The following is a 16,576-nucleotide window of genomic DNA, read 5'->3' as shown; positions in this document are numbered from 1 at the left end:
AGAACCCATGACACATGGAGAGGAACTTGGAACTGCCATAGTGAATATACACCAGAGCAGGAGTCTTTATTCTATTTGCAGAATCTAGAAACCTACCAACTCGTCTCCACAGCAATAAAATTATCCTGTGTTCCTTGATGAGTTTATGGGTAAAATAAGTAGCCTTAAAGTTTACATTTTTCTTTTTTCTGTGTCCACTCTCAACACGGCAGTTCCCCAGGGTTCTTGACTGATGCCCTCTCCTCCTCACACCATTTCTTTGATGTCATCTGCTTTCATGGTTTTAATACAGTGAGTCCTCAAATCTTCCCGCGGGAGTCCCTGAGCGTGATTCTGAGCTGCGATCTCCTGTATCTACCTGCCTGCTGGACACACTTCAAACCCAGGAGGTGTGCACTGAACTCCTCCTCTCCCACATCCACTCCCCAAACCCGCTGCTCTGGTTTCCGAGTTCAGCGGGACGCCACTGTGTTGCCCGAGCCAGAGCAGAGGTCTAGCCGTCATCCGAGTTCCTGCATCTTACTCCACGTCCAACCAGTCGCCCGCTCCGCCAACTTCTGTGCTTAACTATTTCACAAAGCTACACTGCCTGCCCCACTCCTACCGCCTCTGCCTCCATCCAGGCCTTCTCATCTGCCTCCTGCAACATACCTGCGGTCCCCAACGCACTTCATCTCAGCCTCCAGGTCCCCATTCCGCTTGTCAAAAGCATTCAGGGGCTCCATCCAGGAGAATCCAGCACCCTAGGAATGACGTAGGAGGCCCTCTGTCACCTGACCCCAATCTACTCGTGCAGGTACCACTCCCCACCTCAAATTTTACCATGAACACACGGAGACCTAAGCAACCTGAGCTGTAATACAAAAGCTACTTGCAATTCTCCACTCGCAGAATGCTCTTTCCCATTTCTGTGCCTTTAAAAATGTTCAACCTAAACACCTTCTCCTCTTACCTACTCAAAACTCCCAAGTCTCCCAAGGCTTCCTTGAAGCATCTGGAACAGCTCAGAGGAGGCTGAGTGTCCTTCTATGTGTTCCCAGAACATACCTTCATCGAGTCACTTATTCAAGTTAAAAAGATGGGTTTACTTGTCTCTCGCAGAATGAGCATCTTCAGAACACGAACTGCCTGTGGCTTCTCAGAGCTTAGTGCCAGGCCAGACAGAGCAGACATGAAGGTCCAGCCTTAACATCAGGACCATGTGTCTGAAACTCCTGACCCTAAAACTTGAGGCTGTTTTGTTCCCAAACCCCACAACACCCAGTGGACTCCCTTAAATACGCTACAGGGTGAAATAATAAGAAATTCTGTGATAACCATTTATTGCCTGGCTTAGAGATAAAACAGAAAAACCTCAGGTAGACCTGTGCACTAAACATAGGGCCGAGAACTACAGTTCAATACCGCTTTATCCGCCTCCTTTTGCACTGGCCTCTGCAGTACCTGAGTAAACCAAGCCTGAAATCCACACTCAGTCTGAAGGCTCCCTTGGGTCACTTCACTCGTCCGCTGGGTCTCAAACTGCCTTTGGAATCACGTCAGGGGCTTTTAAGCAATGCTGATGCCCAGGCGCATCCCGTAAGAACTCAGTCAGAATCTCTGAGATGGGGCCTCAGCCTGGGCTTGCTTATTTTAAAAATCCCTCCCAGGTGCTTTAACTGTGCCCTAGGATTCAGAAGACTGCTCTTCTCACCCCAGAATCTAGAGGCCGTATCAGGGGCACTTGTGGAGCAATGAGAATCCCTTTAGGTTTTTAGTCTGGCTGCAGTACCGAAGAGCAGATCCAAAGCCTTAGGAAAGGCTCCCAATCCTAATATTTTGGTATTATAAACAGCTCCTTGGAGAGACCTATTGACGCCCCAAGAATCTGCCACCCAGAGTCAGGCGAGGAGAGAAATCCAGCGTGCTGCGGCCAGTTGTAGGAACGCTGGCAACTCTCCGCTCCGCAGCTATGCAAGCTACCCAAGGACTACGGACGAGCTGTATCACCCATTTATCCTGCTTGCAGACTGATTTCTTCATCAGTCTCTCTTAGGACTACAAACAGTTTTGACTATTAACCACAGTGGCAGAGTATCGTGGATGGAATTAAAATAACTAATGTGAAAGAATGTCGTATTAACAGGTATTTAGAAATTTCTCTTTAAAAAATCAACAAGAGTTCATTTAATACTTAGGATTAAAGAAAATCTCCTGACAGTGTAAATTATGAGATGCATTCAAGTGAGCAAGGAAGGGGACTCGAAACCTGACTCCAGGGCAGCCAAGGAACCTTCTCCAATTAGGAGCTACAGAATTCCTAAAGTCAGCCCTCCTGGTCAATTACAAGAACATTTTGCTACATTAAAAGTAGACGGTATCTGCAGCCCTCAGAAGGGGCAGACTACACGCCCTTCTCCACTTCCAAAAATATGCCTGGACTTACAGGAACTCGTTTCCTCAGCAAACCCAACCAAATCAAAACAGCTATTCATTCTCCATCAGGAAAGAACAAAAGTTATCTTTGATCAACACAACACTCAACTGATTTCTTAATCATTAATAGAAATAGGAAGTATGTAGCTTACACAGTTTTCTCACTGGTTTTGTCTCTCCCTTTTCAGAGGTAAGAATCTGAATAGTGAACAGCACATTAAACCATCACATATTAGAAGGTGATTTATGAGGAGAGAGATTAGGTAAAACGACAGCATGAATGCACCTTTACTGCACAGTGATCAATAGTTGGTTCTATTGGGCCAGTAACTCTGTAAGAGAAATGGTATCACAGAGCCCTGGGAAGAGATTTAAGTGCGGGCCTGTCTGGCTTCCTACAGAATTTCATGCCCAGGTGGCTGGGACGGTAGTTTAACCACAAAGAAGCCGTTATCAGTTATAATTACATCTGGACAAGTATCTTCAAATAAACACCGTCCGAGCTACATCCACGTTTAGTTGGGCAAAATAACGGCCACTTATCTAAATTAAGATATTAAAATCTTAGATCCATGTAACGAGGTGTTGATTCTTTGCCAACAAAAACAGAAAGAAAGAAAGAAAAAAAAAAACAGCATGGAACTCCGAAATGATTCGATGACCATAAAGCCCTTAAATTCAGGGTCCACTTGGAACCTCTCCAGCCCTTCCGGCACCCAGGTACGACGAACGCTGCGGCGCTCCCCGAATCATGTCAACCGCAGTCCCGGGCGCGGACTTGCCCAGAAATCATCTCACTGGCACCGAGGAAAGATTCACGGGGGCACTTTGGAAACCGTGAGCCGTTCGGAAAGGTGCTCTACACGTTGCGATGCATAAAGCCACTCGATTGTCAAAAACCAAGAGAGCCGTTTGGGACCTAGGGCGTCCTGCCCCTCTGTCTCGCTGACACCTTTCTCTCCTAGCTCTTTTTTGGTGGCCGAAACCGGGGAGCAGGGGCACAGGGTGGGAAGTGACTCGTGGTCTCCCGGACAGATGGCAGAGTTTGTGAGATCCTCGGGCCTCGCTTCCAAACGCTTCGCGTGTTTAATCGAGCCGGCCCGGGAGACTGCCGCGGGGGGCAGAAGAGCGGGCGTCCTCACGGCTCACAGTCGCGAAGGAGGCGGGGGTCTCAGCGCTGCCCTTCTGCCTCCGGCTCGGGCGGGCACGCGCTCCGGGACGCCCCGCTGCGCCCGGAAAGCGCAGGGTAGCCGGGGCGTCGCCCTAGCGTCCCCGCAGCGTGAGGCCCAGGGACCGAGCACCAGCCCCCGAAACCTGCCAGGGCCGTTATGGATCCCTGCAGCCCGGAGACGGTGGAGGAAAGAGACCCCGAACCATGGCCTCAGCCCTTACCATGGTGCAGGTAGCGTTTCTTCCGGTGGCGAGGCCCGCGCTGAACACGAGGGGCGGGACGCGCCGAGGGTTTAATTTTGGCGCCTAACCCGCCCCAGGGGCGGGGCAACGAAAGGGAGGAGGTGGCAGAGACCGACCTTCACCCCGACGGCGCGCAGCGACCCCTGGCGGCCTCACCGAGAGGCCGGCAGGGGTGTGGCCGAACCTTCTCAGTAGTATCAAGTTCCATTGAGGTACTGCTAGCTTCCACGAATTCTAGAACACTCTTTCATTTCCTTCCACTAGAAAACAAAGTATATTAAACAAACATTCACCCCGGAAACGGAGAAAACAAGCTTTATTATAATGATTTGAGATTTGTGTGCATGGTAAAGAGAATACACATGAATCTTGTTTCTCCTATGTTTCAAGACAGAATTAAAGTTTTATTGTAGACTAAAGCATCCAAAATACTGTGGTACGTATGTAGCTACGAACATACAAACACTTCGATGCACAGCGTTTATTCTTTTCTTTAAATAGGCAGTCAGCATTTTGATTCATAAAAGAACAAATGAAAATATATCAATCAGTATCGATGTCATTAGAGCGCAAGGCTTCGCGTTCTGTACACAAAACGTATGAAACAGACCTATAAAGATGGAATGTACAAAATTTAAAAAGAAAAGAAAGGAAGCATAAAACCTTTCTACTCATACATAGAATTGAAAGGCTATAGAACCGAGAATGATATAAAGAATTCTATTACAAGAATACGATCTTGTTGATGACAGAACATTCCATGTCATAAAGCAAAAGCGAGTTTAAGGCTGTGCTGCTGTACATTCATTGGAACAACATAGCCAATTTATTAATCGGTTTTAGAATATTAATAGCTCTCATACGTTCTCCACAAACAAACCTCACAATCACTGCCACACGATTCATCTTCAGAAAGTTTAAGATTAACACCATGATTTGTAGCTTACTGTCATTTAAAACAAACCAAAAAATTATTTATTTATACCAAACAAATCTTTAATGGGCACTTAGTTTCTTTATGGCAATACTAGATTCCTAGTTATCAAAAATATTAAAATAATTGTAAAATTTAAAACCCTGCAATGTTTACAGAATGCAACAGTATTACAACTTTCGGTTTTAAGCAAGATTAGGTGTTTGCAGCAAATAACTTTCATTTTGTCCTACCTGGAAGCGTCTTTTTAAAAATTATGAAACTAAAAATGCTCCTCCCTTTTCAGAAGCTGGTGAATAGAGAGGATACTATAGAGTCCAAACGTACAAAAAGATTTTTTCCCATTTGAAGCAATCTGCAGATGACCTGATGTTTATTTGGCATTCCCTCCAATTAACTCAGTAGGTATTACCAAAGCATTTATGTGAACCCTTTAATGTTAAGGATCCATAGTCACTTGCTAGTGTACTGCTATTCCAGTTAACTCCATGTTAGGACATACCCTGTATATTTAGTAGTAGAAGCAAGTGTCTTCTAGTTCATGGACCTGTAGTATTTTTTTGCCTCAAATCTAGTCAAAGAATAAATAAAAATAAGGAACTTGGGGACTTGTTTAATTACTGGAGACAAAAGTTTGATCAAGATACTAAGTACCATTAAAAATGGCAAACAATCATAAAGGCATGGTATACATGTGTTTCTGAATGGTCAAGTGACTCTCCACCACCCCGTGTCCAGCAGGGGTGGTCTGTATTGGGAGGGAACACAACGCCATTGACCTTTACATTCTAACTGGCAATATTTCACCAGAGTGCCCAGGGGAAATTTGAATGGGTAATTTTTCAGTGCTACTTATCATGAGTGTATGACAGGTTCTGTACACTTGACAAAGAGAAATCAAGCAATAATGGTAGCCTGGAAAAAAAAGTCACTTACTTTAATATCCTTCTCAGTTTACCAGAAACCATTTTCCATAGAATGTGACAAAATTTTACTTAAATCTTATCTATTTGTATCTTAGCAGCACTTCCCCCCCTAAAATATGTTTACCAAGGAATACAGAAAAAGCACATCTGTATCCAAATATGAGATGTTATTTATATTTTAACATATATGATTACATATTCGGGGGGAAAAAAAGATAGCATTTCCTGGAGTGCCCCATAGCATGTGTTTTAGTAACAGATAAACAGGTCTGAATCAAAGTATCTGTTCTTTCATTCCAGTTTGTGCCAATATTGACATGTTAAAAAATTAGCTTTGTTTTCAATCTACTAATTGAGATATGCAGCCCAATACAGTATGATGGCTAGTTAATTTCTAAATTCACACATATAATTTAAATGTTGTGCAAAAAAAAAAAAAAAAAAAAAAACAAACCTTTAAGTAAACTAGTCTTAAGATCAATAGCCTGTGACAGAGTCTAAATAGGAAGCCATTTTTACTTGTGAAAATAAACTAAATTTATTTAACTAATTTAAAAAGTTTTCTTTTAAATAGTCTATCAAAAGCCTAGCTTATCTTTTATGCAGAGTATTAATAAAGGGCAAAATGAAATTCCCTCCCTGGAGGGTAAGCTCCAATGGGGCAAGAATTTTGTCTGCTTCCTCCATTACTATGTCCCCAGTGCCTAGAACAACTCCCGGCGCCTGGCAGGCACTTGTTACATATGTTACTTATATTCAAAGACTTATTTCAGTAATGCTAGGAAACAGTGTCTTAACATTCTAAAAATGTTACTGAATTTTATAACTTTATCACAGATGATCTTAAATATTTTGAAGGTATCTAACTAAAAAAGTACTAAATCTAAATGTAATTCTGAAAAAAAATTTTCAGAGGTTGATTTGGGCATAAGTTTCATAGACAACTGGAAGTCACTGGACTTCCTTTCTAAATTAAAAAAATTCCTATAGAAGAGAGTGACTGAATTATAAATTAATAAGTAATAAACATCGCATTCATATAATTATATATATGGGAAATGTTTTCTTATAGTACAGTTCTAAGGTGCTTTCAGTGATAAAGATCCCAAAATCATTACTGAAAATGCCAAACATGACATCCTATTTGGTAGAACTGAGTAGAAAATTAAACAGTGAAAATAAACCACATCTTATTTTACAATATCAATGACAGATTAATAATCGACTAAATTATTCCTAACATTTCTCAAAATGCATTTATACTTCATTTAAATGTAACTTAAGTTCAACTTTTCTTTTTGACCTGTTTCTGTTTTTTGTGTTTTGTTTTTTTTTCTTTCAAAGACCAGAAGGCCATTTTCTGATGCAAAGTCAGCTGATACCATCATTCCTGGAAAACGCCAAAAATTAAATCTGCTTTAGGGCTCATTCTACTAGGACGGCTTGAAGCTGCTCTGTAAAGGAATGTGCCGAAGAAAGGCTGGATGATACTTCTGTCTTTCAGAGTGCTGCCTATTTCAATACACCAAAGATTCAGCTATATATATAGATATATATGATACATTCTACCTTACCCTAATCATGTATACATAGTCCTTTAATGCCTCTACTATTCATTAGACAACGATAAATAACCATAACATGCCCTTACCTGTAATGCTTTCACAACTTTGGTAACACTTGCTTTCTAAGGGGAAACCATTACTCAATCACATGCCTTTGGTTGACACCATCCGTCCTCCAAAGGGCTACTTATGGCTCTCTGTCCTAGGATACTGGTGTCCTATTACATGTGCTGACATTTTGCAGGAGGTAAACCTTTCGCTTTCATGAAGTGGAAGAGGAGACACATGTGAGAACATGGCACATAAAACGTGACGAACTTTTTCTGGATTACATTCCAGTGCATTGACCTGGAGTTGGGCTGTTTGTTTACCAACAGGTACCATTACTATTGTAATATGCTTTCAAAGCATTAGAAAGTTCAGGTTTCCCTGAAAATGTACTTTGTTTTTTAATATGTTAGCAGGAGAGAGAAGGTGAAAAGAACAAGTAAAAAAGATCCTTGATCTAACCCAGGAAGGATGGAAATTTTGCATTTATTTTTAAGTACTAAACTCAGAGGCCTGCTAATCACAGATGAGAGGATTTTGTAAGACAGTCTTATTTGTTGTCCTAAAGTAATTTATATGTAGTTATTGATAACCAAAAAAATGTCACAAGAGTAATACCTATTCTAAAAGTGAAGTTAGAAGATCCCCCAGGTCTTGTGACCGAGGTTAAAGTATATAACTACAACAGATTTTGTCTTTGTTTTGTTTTGTTTTGTTTTGTGTTTGGAAGCTCTGTGCAAAGGCTACCATTCACCAGATTAACAAATATACCTTTAAATCTTCTAGATTTTCTTTTAATGCTTGTTTAATTTGCAAAATTAGTTCAATTACATAAATCCCTGTCCTATAAGCCATAGTTCACAGGTGTAAAACTGCAGTTTTTATAGATTCAGTAGAAGAGATATTTTTTTTTTTTAACCCTAAGGGTCAATTACAGAAATCAGATATGAAGTTTTTAAGGAAATTGTTACATTCAGAAATAACCTTGGAAAGTTCACCAATGATTCCTTCTAGCATGAAAAGTTGAATGTAATCTGGTCCCGCGCCGAGAAATCCATTCCAGTTTATAGTGCAAGACCTTTGTGAGGGGCTGTCCGGCTGCCCACCGTTACTGTAAGTACCGATAGACCTTGAAACAATGGTTCCCAGAGTCTGCAACCACAACGTGGCCATCCGAAGTCAGGGCCAGGCCTTGGGGGCCGTAGAGTGGGTCAGCGGATGTGTTAATATAAGACAAAAATGATCCACTTCCATCAAAAACCTGTCAAAAATATACAGTCAGAGTGTTAGAGGAAAAGTTAAAGGAATATGATGAAATAGGAGTTAGGAAACTCCTGATGCCAATGTTTTAAATATAAAAAAGCACATGCGTAATCGCCTAGATTTGCTTTAAATCATATCATTTTTATAATCCCTCCCTCTAGTTACCTTGCCCTTTCTCCTCTCGCTCTCCAAGAGTCACTGATGAAGAACATGCCATCGGACACGAGATCATATCTATATTCTTAGTGGTCCTATTTGAGGGGAATGCCCTGGATGGAGTTTGAAAAATGAATGACCCTTATCTCTCACTCTAAAGCTTCCCTTTTTCTCCTCTAGCCTCATATCCCTCTTTTATCCCTAATCAGAAGTGAGAAAAATCAGCAACTAGATCTCAAGGAATTGTCCTGACTCATAATATGCCATGAGAAAGATTTTTTTTTTCCTTTTCAGAAAAGAGTACATTATAAGAAGTCAATGGATATGAAGTGGTCTCCTTTTAATCTTTAAGCTTCTGCTTTGTATAATGTAACAAAAGCATTGGGAATACTTCTCCTTCAGAAGACTCAGGCTGGTTTCTTCTGACCATTTTTGTCTGGCCCATCAGGTATTATAAAAGGCAGGTAACTAGGCAAATGCTTTGAGGGTCAGAACACAGCTCAGCATCCTTGGTCCTACACAGAACTGCTTTGTGAACTTGGTTCCCTGTCTGGCTCTGGCTTCCCATCAAACATAGAATGCCTCTTTCAAATATAGATGTCCACTGGGATAATTAAGCAAGACAAATATATTTCAGAAATAAAAGCATTTAGTAATACATTTGTAGCGTCAACCCTTGTTCTGAGAAGTTGATACCTATATCAGATTCAAATTGCTGACTATCGCTGTCCTCACAGAGGCATCTGAATGCTGTTACGTTTAGCTAGTGCACTCTGGGTTTTCACATGCATTGCAGTTCCCCATCGGCAAGGATGAGTAACCCCATCTGTAAATGTATGTTTAGGTCCATGAAAGTCTCTACACAGAGAAATGGGAGAAAAGAATAGTCTTCTTCAGTTTGAGGATTTAATAGCTTTATTCTTAATTTGGAAAAGAAATTAAATATTTTTGTATCATGGACCCCTTTGGCAGTCTGACAAAGACTATAAAAATTTTGATTATAGTAGTATGTGTGCTTTTTGAACCAACACATTAAACAACAAGAAATAGTGACGCGTCTAATAAAAACTGTAATTTTGAAGTAGCGGTAAGCATAAATGATAATTTGAAATGTCTGCAATTGTAATATGATTTCTCTTCGTGACAAAGTTATTGATATTACAAAAACTACTGTGATTATTGCCTATATTCATAATTCAAGTAAATGATAATTTTTAATTAGAAGTTAATAAAAAAAAATAATATAATATGTCTGTTCACTGGACCTCATGAATTCTATCCACAAACCCTTCCGGGGTTTGTGGGATCCATGTTAAAAATGCCTGATTTAGAGGGTTTCATTAAATTTGTTGGGGTGACCCTGGTTAACAGGATCATATAGGTTTCAAGTGTACATTTCTATGATACATGACCTGTATATTGCATGTGTACCCACTACCCAAAGTCAAACCATTTTCTGTCACTATGTATTAGGCCCCTCTGCACCCCCGACCACCCCAACCCCCAACATATTTTCTACTCCACCTTCCTTAGTTTGGCACTTGTTGCGATATTATCTATGGTTCTATGATCTAACCAATGAAGAATGAGAAACATTAAGATTTGGGGACAGCTGATTCTCCACTTTAACAAATATCAATCTCTCTACATAAATGAATGAGTACTTGGATCTACCTGGATCCTGCTGTTTCCCCAGTCCGCCACAATGATGTTCCCATTGGAGTCCACTGCTACACCTGTCGGAGCATTGAACTGCCCGTTTCCCTCCCCATTCGAGCCAAACTTCAACATGAATTCTCCTTCCTGATTAAACACCTGTATAAAATATTAAATTATTTTATGTTAAATGAAAATAGTTGAGCCAAAAATTATTTAAAAATTTCTATTTAAAAATATCTATCTGAGGTTATTTATAACAAGACCTGATTTAAGACATTCTTTTAAAAAATCTACAAATTAGACACCATAGCACTTGTGGTTTCCCAATTTACTGCATAAATCTAATTTATTATTTGTTAAATTAATTCTCCTTTTGAACTTATATCTGGTTGTTGAATACTTATATGAAAAATACTTCCATTATAAATTATAAAATGTATACAAATATAAGGTAGGATGAGAAAGTAGAGTTATGATTTTCAACAATATTATTCTTTCTACCTTTAAATAAATAGCTAAATTTCAAGAAGCAGCACTGTATTTCTACTAACAGAATGGATGATGATTAAAAGTTGGGTCAGAAAGTACGTTTTTGTTAGGCCAGATGCTCAGAACTTATTACCATTTTACTAAGTCAATTCAACAAGAAAGAGTAGGTTGGACTTCACAATTTTAACAGGGGAAATTGAGAGAAAGAGAGAAAGAGAAAGAGAGAGAGAGAGAGATGGCAGTGGGTGAGGAAAAAAGGGCTTTTATATATATATTTTCAAAATATATTTTAGTTAAAATAGGGAGTTTATATGTCCCTACGGCTAGTGATAGAAGGGAGGCGGACAGAACAGGGAGGTAAACAGAACTCTTAAGCAAATTCTCTAATCTGACAAGGGCAAGCAGTGGGTTATTGCAGTTAATTAAATATTCTTATTACCATTATTACTAGTATGTTACTGTATATGTATTAAACACAGATTACTGATTTTGAGAGAATTAATGTGTTTAATGATAAGACTATAGTAACTATAATTTTATCTTGATGATTCGGATGATAAGTTAATGGTTTTGAAATGTCTCCAGGATATCATTTTAATCTTCCATTATTTTGCAGCCTCCACGTATGGAAATAACTCATTAATAATCTGAAAGTGTTACATGCGAGGCACCAGGAGAGGAAGGGTTCCTCTAACGTGAAACCGCGGATGACCTCAGGCCCTTTCAGCGATTCTCCTACTGCCATCTATCTCTGTATCAGGAAGGATTAAAATGACTTTTAGTTACCTATATTGGGAAAGTGAGACACTTCCATCTCTAAAGGCTAAACTTACTTTAAGATAAAGAAAAATAGTCATGACCACTTCCTGAATTAATTATTTACTTGCCAAATAAGCAAGTTACCGCTTTGGTTTTTTGCAAAGGACAAAGACAAGAACTTGCTTTTATGGTCTGGCCAAAAAGTCCATTATACTTTTTCTATAAAATAAAAGACATTTTTCATTTTCACCAATAACTTTATTGATTTGGATATTTTGAGTATGTTGGCTGTCTCCTGCTATTGGCTTCTAGTGGGTAGAGGCCAGGGGTACTGTTAACCATCTTCCAATGCGTAAGATGGCCCCACAGCAAAGAATTACTTGGCCAAAATGTCAATAGTACCAAGAAACTTCACAAACCACTTTTGATACATTGGATCAGTCACAGCACCTTCTCCATATGCTGCATAAATTTTTTTTTTTTTTTTTGCATTTCAGTTGCGTTTTTACCTTTCTCAAAATAATAAGATATAATACGCCAAAAATGTTGCGTTTTTGCTTCCATCTTCAGTATTAAAATGGCTGCACAAAAATTCACCAGTTTTGATAGTTTTTCTTAAATGCAGCTGATATGACAGCTGTCACAATACAACCTAACAAAATTGTTTCAAATGAAGTTCAAAACAACTAAGCGCTACTAGAGCCACTGCACAAAAAAACTAAATGGACTTGTTGGCCAACCCAATACTACCATGTAGGCTTACTACTATGTTTCAAAAATCTCTCCTGAACCTTTTGATTTCCTTTCACATAAAACATTCTAGCTTTAAAGAGCAATAGGCGTGTCTGCATGCAGGTGAGGTCCCAATTTATCATTCTCTGATCTTTCTCTTAAGTCCTACAAATAATCTTTGTGTTGACTTGTCTGTGTTTATCTCTCTGAGCCAGTATGTTTTCCTTGGCATAATCCCAATGCTCGGCACTTCTGCTTCATTTTGGAATGATGAAGAATGCCAAATTTAGTCTTACTTGTTTTGCCAGGAAAAGAAAATATATAATGAAGGTAGCTAAAGAATTAACCAGACCACTTGTTAGACTTGACCTACAGGTATAGTTTTTACATTTATCAAGAGAAGTGACTTTAATCCAGAACGATGCTAGCTGCTCTGTGTTATATGAAAAACAAACAAACAGACAAAAACCTCCAACTATCCATAAAAGCGATATGGCAACAGCTACCACGGAGAAGACAGAAAAACAAAACCAAAAAAAAAGAGACTGATTTTAAGTAAGAGGAAAACTGAGTTTAACTAAAATAATCTACCTCTGCTGTATTGAAAACTTGAAGTTTTCAGAATCCATAATTATAAATTTCTCATAGTTTCTATTTCCCCCATCTAAAATGTCATTTAATTGCTTATAAATTATTCAGATGAAAACATATTAAGTGTTAGAAGTATGACCTGAAATCATTTTTTATAGCTTTGCTTTTTAGAGTAAGTGTTTAAGGCATGTTTTTATAACATTGATGATAATCCTTTTCTGATTTCAAAATTCTGCTCACCTCAAATACCACTCCACTTGGAAGTCTTCCCTGACAGTCTCAGAAATCTTTTCTTCTGGACACTTACAGAACTTTATACGTACCTATTTGTAAGAAATTATTTATTGCTATCTGCCTTGCATTTTTGTCACTTACATATGTCCTATGTCCTTCTACAGTGGTAGCAGGGCTGAGAAATAGGAGGTGTCCCACACCAATGCTAGGGCCTTCATAGAGGCTGCCTGAGCCCAGGGATGGGAAAGGCTCCAGGGTCACAGTTGCATTTAGTAGAAAAGAGCAACTTGATTAATATCACTGCCTTCTGGTGGGGGATAGGGAAGAACATCTGTGGCCAGGTGTTTGTTGGCCTTTGCACTGTTAGGATTTACATGGGTTTTCTTCTGATTACGGGCCCTTACATAGTTCAATGAATGATTCCTGTATAAATTGAGAGAAGGGTAGGATGTGATAACAGCCTGTGCCAGCCTTCTGTAGTAATACTTGCACAGGACCGTTCTAAGCCCCCAGGAGGAGGGACACAAGCCCAGTCCCTGCTGCTTTTTTGTTTCCTTCCTCCTCCGCCATTGATTTTTTCCCACTGCTCTCTTCCCTGTTTCAAGACATGTCCCACAGAGGTGAGAATATGCAATTTACTGGCATGGAGGGAAGTGGAGGCAGTGCAGATGGAGTTCCGCCTCTTTGGTAGCAACTGTGGAGAGATGGCATGGCAGAAGGCAGCCTTGGAAGCTGGCAACAGTGGGCATCCTTTTCCCTCACCCTGCCCCATTGTGAGGGTCCCCCATGCTCTACTCTTTGTACAGGGACTTGGCATAACCATCAAAGAAGCTTAAGGCTTTTCCATTTACTCAGGTTAAAGAAATCTTCTAGAATGGGCTAGGGAAATAAAGCAGTGAAAGACACAGAAGAAAGAGTACCTTTGGGTGTTAAACTCCTTTCTAGCCACTCCAGTTACCAACACTGACAAACTGCTTTTAATGTCGGTTGCTCAATGGTTGTCTCTAAGTGCAAACCTCAATCACTGGCATACCATCTACGCTGTTCCCTTATTATATTTCCTTTAAATTCCTAACTTGAAAAAATTTAAAGAAATTTACTTACAAGGATAACTTTACATCACTTCAATAAGTACAAACCAGTATGTATTAGTTGATAGAACCTGAAGGTAAACCTTAAAAGTAAATACATGACTCTTCAAAACATCTGCCCATGACCACCTGGCATCCCTTCAATGGAACATGCATCCCACCTTGAGAAGTGTGGTCTTGAATGTTGCTAAGCATTTTCTCATTTCCATAAATGAGAAATTTATTCTGAATCACTTTTATTTATTTCCTAATTTGTTCATAACAAAGATCAAATCTTTCTTTCCCCCTCTACCTACATCTCAAGGAGAAACAAAATCTGTTCTTTCAGGTTAACTCCTTAAGATCCTCTGTGTGTATGTTACCATTATGTTACTTTTTCCCCAGACCAATTTCTCAATAAAAGCAGTGAAAAGTTAACAACAACTGATATGTTTTTAGTAGTACCTTGACAGAATGATTATGGAAATCTGTAACAATAATTTCATTATTGCTATTTACAGCTGCAAAATGGGGACCTGCAATAAAGATGGAAACAAATATGAGATGATTGTAACAAGAAAAATAATTACAACAGAGCAGTTACAAAACATAATGCAGTACTTAGTTAAGAAAGAACAAATAAGATGAGCCTTAGTACTTGAAAGACCATTCAGCCAGACCTCTGGTTCCAGACAGCATGGAATGTCTATCACTCTACACTCGTCACCATCTACTCTGACTTCTTCCAGATCAAGCTAAGCGTTCCAGCAGCCATAATGAAGAGGGATGAGCAATGAGCATCAGAATTCATTCTCCATACCACCATCTGAATGCCACATCTGCCAGCTTGCCTGAGGACGTGTTAGTTATTTTAGGGTCCTCAGGTCCCACTGAGGAAAGACATGGTAACTCCCAGCATTGAGGAAAAAGATGCCACTAGGTAAGATTTTTTTAAAAGTAGAGCAGAAAACCCACACTCTATAATTTTTGGTGACGTTCAGAATGTGGTAGAACTGGAGACAAAGCACAAAGGAAGATTATACAAATTAAGGTTAAATGACAAAAACAGCCCTTTAAGAAGGAAATTTAATGAACGGTTTTCTGCTGCTTCTCGCAGATGCGAAAAACTGAGTAAGCTTGTGACTGCAAAGTGGTAGAGCAAAAAGAGAAATAAAAGAGACTGCCCTTCCCTTACTCAACAAATACTCTGAATGCCTGTTCACCTATAATCACCTAGAAAGGTGAAAAATTTCTCATTCAGAGGCTCTTTAAATAAAGCTCCAGCCAGGCGGATACAGGAGTTACTCCACTGTTCCTCAAACACTCTTATTTTAAAATATTTGATTTTAATTTTATATTTTATTTACTATTACTATTCAAAGATTAGACTTCTGAATGGTGAAGTGCCACTCGTAAAAGCCACACGTGGATGGCAGTTCAACTCCCTGCAGGGGAGTCACTGAGAAGCACCTAACCATGCCTTTTGCTTCGATTCCATCCCACAAGTCTTCCCCAAAGCCAGCAAACACACCGGGGCTGAGGCGTCTTCAACATGCTCCAACATCATGCAAATGTGAGCAGAAGAGGCATAAAAAGGGGGTTTACATATTACCGTCGAGTGTACCTGCAAACTGCCTGTCCCCATTTCCTCGGCTACCAAACCTGGTGACAATCTTCCCGTTTGGCTGGAAGATAAACACGCAGCACGCCTTGTTATCCACCACAATGATGTGCCCGTTACGGTCCACAGAAACTCCTTTGGGCCCCATCAGCTTTCCCGATCCGATTTTAGTCTGTGAGAGACAAACACAGCAGTGAGTGACGTTTAAGACACTACGCAGAACATGAAGGCAGACAGTTTTCTTAGTAAACATTTACTTGAGTGTTCAAATGGGGGTACACAGTGACTCATGTCACAATGATCTCTGTCTTGGAAAATTGTCTTTAGCCCATCTCTTATCTGCTATTGATATTTATATGAAATTCTTATTTTTTTAAAGGAATCACCACCAAAAATATTCTGGAATCCCCTTAACTGGGGTCACAGTTCCCTTCTAAAGAGGAAAGCGGTATAGCAAAAAGTCCCCGGATTATGAGTAGGGAGTCTGACCTCTGCTGCTTGCTTTGGATACACCTGGTCTAGCACAAATGCATTTAATTTCTTTAAGCTGCAGATTCCTCATATAATAAAAAATGTCAAAAAATGACCTCAATAACTTCCAGTGGTATTTTTGGACTGTATTAAAGTTAAACAAGGTAGGTAAAGTGTCAGAACATGGAGGCAGCCAGAATGCACACCCAGACTTTTGACATGTGCAAATC

General features: G+C 39.8%; 2 protein-coding genes across 2 annotated transcripts in view; both read right to left on the bottom strand.

Moving 5' to 3' along the window:
* The window catches only part of MND1 (meiotic nuclear divisions 1), a 47,661-nt gene extending 43,784 nt beyond the window's left edge, over positions 1-3,877 (bottom strand). The window contains exon 1 of the mRNA XM_090288736.1: positions 3,808-3,877. Coding sequence (XP_090144862.1) covers positions 3,808-3,810 — 3 coding nt within the window. The 5' untranslated portion in view covers positions 3,811-3,877. The remainder of the gene's footprint in view (positions 1-3,807) is intronic.
* A 3,891-nt stretch (positions 3,878-7,768) lies between these two features.
* Positions 7,769-16,576, bottom strand: part of TRIM2 (tripartite motif containing 2) — a 52,528-nt gene continuing 43,720 nt past the window's right edge. Inside the window, exons 10-13 of the mRNA XM_090288434.1 lie at positions 15,879-16,047; positions 14,720-14,790; positions 10,395-10,535; positions 7,769-8,562 (exon numbers count right to left, since the gene is read on the bottom strand). Of these exons, the coding sequence (XP_090144560.1) occupies positions 8,410-8,562; positions 10,395-10,535; positions 14,720-14,790; positions 15,879-16,047 (534 nt within the window). The 3' untranslated portion in view covers positions 7,769-8,409. The remainder of the gene's footprint in view (positions 8,563-10,394; positions 10,536-14,719; positions 14,791-15,878; positions 16,048-16,576) is intronic.

The sequence above is a fragment of the Furipterus horrens genome, unplaced genomic scaffold (genome assembly GCF_987537825.1).
Source record: "Furipterus horrens unplaced genomic scaffold, mFurHor1.1.pri manual_scaffold_10, whole genome shotgun sequence".
NCBI lineage: Eukaryota > Metazoa > Chordata > Mammalia > Chiroptera > Furipteridae > Furipterus > Furipterus horrens.
Note: the sequence above shows the minus strand (reverse complement) of the source record. Positions and strands in the feature narration are given on the sequence as shown.